This window comes from Mauremys mutica, chromosome 1 (genome assembly GCF_020497125.1).
Source record: "Mauremys mutica isolate MM-2020 ecotype Southern chromosome 1, ASM2049712v1, whole genome shotgun sequence".
NCBI lineage: Eukaryota > Metazoa > Chordata > Testudines > Geoemydidae > Mauremys > Mauremys mutica.
The window spans coordinates 75468823-75475777 of NC_059072.1; the positions used below are offsets into that span (position 1 = coordinate 75468823).

A 6955-nucleotide genomic window follows, 5' to 3' on the forward strand; every position below is an offset into this window, starting at 1 on the left:
CCCTATTAGAGCTTCTCAGTACTCACATAAGAAAATATCAAGTAGTAATAAATGGCACATGATGTTACATTGTGTCATGCTATCTTAAGAGGAAAAGAAAAGGGGATCGTGGTTTTGGTACAGCTATTTGTGCACAGTGGATGGTTCTCTCACTTGAGAATTAAAGCTTTGTATTTTGGGCAGTAAAATAAGAAAGCACATCTCTGTTTATCTAAAATCCCCTGCTCATTCTCCCACCACAGAGCAGTACTGGATGTGTCTCCTTGGCAACAGCTGTTCCAGGAAAATGGTGGAGGATTACATAATGGTGTTGACAGTCTAAGGGGAAATTAAAGGAAAAATCATGATCTGTGGCTTTCTTTTTTTCAGAGGAAGGGTGCAAGAACCACATGTACAAAATCACATTATTTCCAATAGTGCATTAAAACTTAAAGTAACTTGAATATATCCCAAAACCAACTAAAATGTGTGAATTTGTGGAGGGAGAGGAGGGAAGAGACTCTGGCCACAGTGCAATGTTCTGTATTGCCTGAGAATGTTAGGAGCACATTCCAGTTTTTTCACTGCAGAATTGAAAGCCTTAGGAAGAATTGGCAAGTGCAGCAGGCATACTCTTTGGGCTTGTCTACACTAACCAGGGGATTGACGAGCAGCGATCGATGCATCAGCGGTTGATGTATCGGGTCTTCCACAGATCGCTCTCCTGTCTACTCCTGTACTCTACCGGATTGAGAAGAGTAGGGGGAGTTGACAGGAGAGCGTCTCCCATCAACATTGCATCTTGTGCGATACGTAGGTCTAAGCTACGTTGATTTGAGTTACGCTATTCATGGAACTCAAATTGCACAGCTTAGATCAAATTTCCCCCTGTAATGTAGACAAGGCCTTTGTTTCCTTTGGTGATTTGCATTCAGAGCATAATGTCCAACTTTCACAGAATAATATGGCCTCTACATTCATATAATATTTTTCACATTTTGAGCACACAAATTTTTACACTTGCAACTCTGATAACTGTGTGTAGAATAAATACAGTGGTGTGCATAAATCAAGTAGTTAGAAATACCGTTTGATGTGCATATGTAAATCAGACACTTTGCATGTGAAAAATGCACATGATAACTTGCTCATGTTTAACTGTGGCTGCTGTGTTGAGCATCCTTTCAGAATTTGGACCAGGATGACCAGACTCCTCCCCTCTCACTGCCCAGAGCTCTCCTTGGTCCCAGCTGGCAGGCAGCCCTGCTCCATCCTGGGAGGATCCCCTAGGTAGGATCCTGCAGCCCCCAGTCCCACTCCTCCTCTGCAGGATCCTGCAGCCACCTGCTTTTCCTCTCCTAATCCCATGGTATTCTCCAGTAGCTGTCCCCCTATCTCCAGTCTTCAGTGAGAGGGCTTCCCCAGAGCTCTTATCTTCATTAACTCACTCTTCCTGCACTGGGGGAGGTGTTAAGCCATTACTGTACTGCCAAACTTGGAGTAGGGGCCAACTCTGATGTGCCACAGCTTCCCTATGGCTGTTGCCTGTACAGGGCTGGCTCCAGCTTTTTTGCTGCCCGAAGGAGCAAAGTTAAAAAAAAAAAAAAAAGATTGAGCTGCCGCCGAAGACAATGAGGGGGACTGAAGGACCCGCTGCCGAATTGCCACCAAAGACCCAGATGCGCCGCCCCAATAACGGATGGAGTGCCGCCCCTAAGTATTGGCCTCCCCAGGCACCTGCTTCCTTCGCTGGTGCCTGGAGCCGGCCCTGTGCCTGTAACACAGGCAGCATAATGGCTTCTAATAGCCAAAGGGGAAAGCCGCACATGGCTCAGGCAAAATTCCAGAGCTGCCTGTGTCTTCTCAGCAAAACCAGCCCCAAACTGCAGCACCTGCAATATTACAGGCATTGGCAACACCGCACCAGGCAGTCTGGTGAAGGAGAGGGAAACTGCAGAGAATTACAAGTGAGGAAAAGTAATATGGAAGTATTATAGTTATTTCACAGAGGGATAACCTGGAGCACAGAGAAAGTGTGTGACTTCTCCAGGGCCTGACAACGAGTAAGTGGCAGAACCAGGAATAAAACCCTCGAGTCCTGACTCCTGCTCCTTTTACCATGACATATCGTACTCCTGCCTTAGCTCTATAAGTGAGCCCTTTTGTACCTCTTGGTAAAAATTGATGTGAGATATTCACTGAAAGAAATAGGAACGTTACCTCCACTTCATTGTATAATGCTCATTTAAGAATGGTTTCATGCTTCTGAGTAATAAATATATCTGAATATTTCACGTTAGTGAAAAGGCTAAAGTTAATCGAAGAATTCGGGTAATTGAGAACAGAAAAATGGCTCATTATAAGCCTTAGAAAAGTACTCATAAAAAACAAAACTAAAGTTCATTTGACAATATCACTTTTAATTAGAAAGAATAATGTTGTTTCAGAAATTTCCTGGGCTAGGTAATAGGAATGGCTTTAATTGTTGTCATCCATTTTTTTCCCCTGTTGCAGCTCCCAGACAGCGGTATAATGGATTACTATGAAAAATACAAGCATAGAATGAATGAGCTGGAAGCATTTAATATGGTAAAATCAAAGGATTAAAAACATTACCTTGTATATATGTGCTAGTCTAGAATACAGCCCTGTCAAATTTTATGTGGTGGTGGACCAGCTTATATTATGATATATACTGTCTACAGAAAAACACTTCACTTCGAGGATATCCGATTCCAGAGCTATATCAGGTGTCTGTAAAATAATAAAGAGAACACATGGAAGGTTCTTTTTCAAGGGGGATTATGACTGTGAAGAAAGAAATGTCAGACTCCTTTTGAAACTGGATTGGTCTCCATGAAGTTATTTCACAAAAAAAAGTCTTCTAAAAATTATTTCCCTCTTCAAAAGCTTTCTGCCACTTATAGTATGATTTGCATATTAGATTATGCCTCGGAGCCAGCCAAGTAAAATACTTGCCCTGCTTATAACATTCCATGGACTTTGGATCTTTAGTAGATTTTTCTGAAAATGTCAGATAGGGAAGAACTGGCAAGGTGGCACTTATAAAGGTTTTTCCTCAAGAAAATGATTCACCTTCCTAGAAGTGTTTCTGGGGGACAGAACTGTCTTTTTAGTAGTATATTGGCTTCCTTTCCTAAAGCCATGATTGTGTCTAACGTTTCTTTCAGTTGAAAGTTGTTCTGGCTCCCTGTATAGAAGTTTTATTACTTCTGGACCGTCTTTGCTACCTCAAAGAGAAGGTGTGTTTACTTTATATTTTGTTACCTTAAGTCTGTTTATTTTAACCAAATTATTTACTGAGTACCAAAGAGCCCCTGTTGCAGACTTGCTATTCTCATCATAGTTGCAAAAATGTAAGTATTCATTCCATCTTTGTCTAAACATATGCCCAGCAGATGGTTTTTTTATTATTATTTTAAGCAAAGCTGCAACAGTAAAGTTTATGTTCTTTTAATTGTATGGTAATTACTAGTCAGACGACAGTAAAAAAAATGTTAAAACCCTTACAAATCTTATTCCATACCAAGTATTAGTATATTAATCATTAAAATTAACACTGGAAGTACTAAACAAACATTGCCCTGTGTATACTAAAGCTTTCAACTAATGATACTGTAAGGACTGATCTGCTGCCCACTGATCTCAATGGCAGTTTTTCTGTGGACTTCAGTGGGCTTTGGATCATGTCCAAAATGCATGTGGATTATTTTTATACCTACTTAGTTAAGATATGTAGTGGGGGGAGTGTTTTTTTTTTCAGTTATCTAATCAATTGAGTTGCACCTGAGTAACATACAGCCCATCTGAACTGGCCAAATATAGACCTGGTGCAACTACACTGACTTCCATTGAATTACACCACTAAGTCTCAGCTTGTCCTAATTAACTCAGAAGTAATGATCATACTTATGCTGTTCCAATAACACATTTTCCATCCAAAGGTAATTTGTTAGAAGGTTATGGTGGTGTCTTTGAAGCTTCTACTGTGGGCTATAGTCAAAATAAAGTTTTGTGACCTTTTCATATTAAGCCCATTTGTGTGAGCAGCTCTTTTTTCCACTATAAACGTCTCATTTTAATAGCTCCATTTTATCATAAGGAAAGTTTTGTTTTATTCTCTTCTACAGTACACTTGGAGCAAATGAGTTGTAATAAATGTTTGCTTTTGTTCTAACTGGTATTTTTACAGAGAGAGGCGTTTATGAAATATCTAATGATGTATTTTCCCAAATGCCAACTAGCTATAAATCATGAAGAGATCTGTATATTTCCAAAACTGGGAGATCAGACCTTCTGCAGTTAGCACTAATTTACCTTCTTTAAATTTAATGTACCCATAGATTTAATTTTGCACTGGTTACTGCTGAAGGAATTCTGTGCCACTGCATGCGTGCAGAATTCATGTTCCCTGTAGATTTCTTTGCTTCCCCAGAGAAAATGATAGGGAAGCAAAGGGAAGATACAAGAACAGTCACGCACTCCTCCCCAGCAGTACAGGCATGTCAGTTCCAGTGCCCGGAGCAGCCAGTGGAGAGGTAAATCACCCTAGGGCTGGGGATGCCCATGGGAATAGTTTGGGGGGGCATTGTGGAGTCATGTACCACTGCTCCCCCTATTTCTGTGAGCACAGAGCTGCTGAGTGAGGGAGTGTGCCGTTTGGCTTGCTGACACCTGAATCCCCATGCTTGGATCCTGCTGGGCTGAGCCTGCCTGCCCACACCTGGTGCACCTGTTGCAGAGGGAAGGGCCCCAGGGTGTTTCAGGGTCAGCGTCGGGTGCAACCTCACCACCAAGTACCTGGCTCAGGGGAGAGGGTGCTACAGGGTGATCTCCTACCTCCATGCAGCCAGTGGCGTGTGCTCCCCACTGCCATGCAGGAACCTCCACATTTATTTATTGATGAATAAAATTTGCTGAATTTTAAAATATCGTGCACAGAAATATATAATATATATAATTTTTTTTTGGTGCATACTTTTTAATTTTTTGGTGCAGAATTCCCTCAGGAGTAACTGGTTGACTCACAAATTATATTTTTCTAGACAAGGTGAAATAGAAATTATGGAAACTATACAAAGTGTCAGGGCCATATCCAAGTCAACTTACTCATGTGAGAAATCTCATTAACTTCAATGGAACTATTTGAATGAGTAAAGTTAGTAGGGTTTTGTCTTTAATTTCACTGCTTGTAATTCATGAAAGAAGAGATCTGTAAAGTGAGTGGTAGACTCACATGACAATATGTAAGAAATAATTTAAAGCCTTTAAACCACAGACTGTTTTACTTTTCATAAGCATTATTTTGTGAGTTCACAACTGTTTCATGTATTGCATAAAAGTTAGAGTTTTCTTTTTTTGAAGTTTTGTATTTAAAAATATGGACCCATTCCCATATCTTTGCTTTTAAGTCAAATGCATTTTATGTGCTTTAATCATATATCATTTTACAGGACAACATTGCCTGGTCTGGACTGGTGAAGTTATTTGATCCTGTGAAATCCCCCAGATGCTATGCAGTTGTTGCTCTGAAGAAATAGAAGTGCATTCAAGCTGAAGCAAATTGCTAGATAGTTCACAACTCTAGGTCTGATACTGTTGTTACTTTTGACACCCACGTTTATTTTGTTATTATTTTAAGTTATTATCTAAGTACTCCAGTGATATATTATGTAACCGTCTTGTTTTTACTTGAAAAATAAAGCATTTAATAAGTGTGAATCATGAGAAATATATCTGAAGTAAAATTGAACTCGTTTTATATTTCAACATGTCGTGGTCTAATTTATTAAAGTAATGTTAATCATCTGATTTTGCCAGAAAAAATCAGAGGCCCATATTGTGTGATTATTTTTAAAGCAGAACTCTATTGATGGTAATAGCTTAAAAACTGATGGGATACTATAGTTCAGACTTATGAGGAAATGCCCATTCTCTTATAATCATAGAACTGGAAGAGACCTCGAGAGGTCTTCTAGTCCAGTCCCCTGCACTCATTGCAGAACTAAGTATTATCTAGACCATCTCTGACAGGTACTTGTCTCCCTGTTTTTAAAAATCTCCAATGATAGAGATTCCACAACCTCTGTGGTCAGTTTATTCCAGTGCTTAACCACCGTGACAGGAAGTTTTTCCTAATGTCCTACCTAAATCACCCTTACTACAATTTAAGCCCATTGCTTCCTGTCCTATCCTCAGAGGTTAAGGAGAACAATTTTTCTCCCTCCTCCTTGTAACAGCCTTTTATGTACTTGAAGACTGTTACATGTCCCCTCTCAGTCTTCTCTTCTTCAGACTAAACAAACCCAGTTTTTTCAATCTTCCCTCATAAGTCATGTTTTCTAGATCTTTAATCATTTTTGTTGCTCTTCTCTGGACTCTCTCCAATTTGTCCACATCTTTCCTGAAATGTGGAGCCCAGAACTGGATACAATACTCCAGTTGAGGCCTAATCAGCACAGAGTACAGTGGAAGAATCACTTCTTGTATCTTGCTTACAACAGTCTTGCTAATACATCCCAGAATGATGCTTACTTTTTTTTCAATGGTATTACACTATTGGCTCATTTAGCTTGTGATCCGCTATGACCTCCAGATCCCTTTCTGCAGTACTCCTTCCTAGGCAGTCATTTCCCATTTTGTAGTTGTGCAGCTGGTTCCTTGTAAGAGGGGTACTTTGTATTTGTCGTCCTTATTGAATTTCATCCTATTTACTTCAGACCATTTCTCTGGTTTGTCAGGATCATTTTGAATTTTAATCCTATCCTCCAAAGCACTTACAGCCCCTCCCAGCTTGGTATCATCCACAAACTTTATAACTCTCTGTGCCATTATCTAAATCATTGATGAAGATATTGAACAGAACTGATCCCTGTGGGACCCCACTTGACATACCCTTCCAGCTTGACTGTGAACCACTGATAACTACCGGTACTCTCTGGGAACAGTTTTCCAA

The 6955-nt window shown here is 40.0% G+C and overlaps 1 protein-coding gene across 1 annotated transcript in view; it reads left to right on the forward strand.

Moving 5' to 3' along the window:
- The window catches only part of METTL25 (methyltransferase like 25), a 112066-nt gene extending 106026 nt beyond the window's left edge, over nt 1-6040 (forward strand). Inside the window, exons 10-12 of the mRNA XM_044979886.1 lie at nt 2494-2568; nt 3171-3242; nt 5454-6040. Of these exons, the coding sequence (XP_044835821.1) occupies nt 2494-2568; nt 3171-3242; nt 5454-5540 (234 nt within the window). The 3' untranslated portion in view covers nt 5541-6040. The remainder of the gene's footprint in view (nt 1-2493; nt 2569-3170; nt 3243-5453) is intronic.
- Nucleotides 6041-6955: the final 915 nt, after the last annotated feature.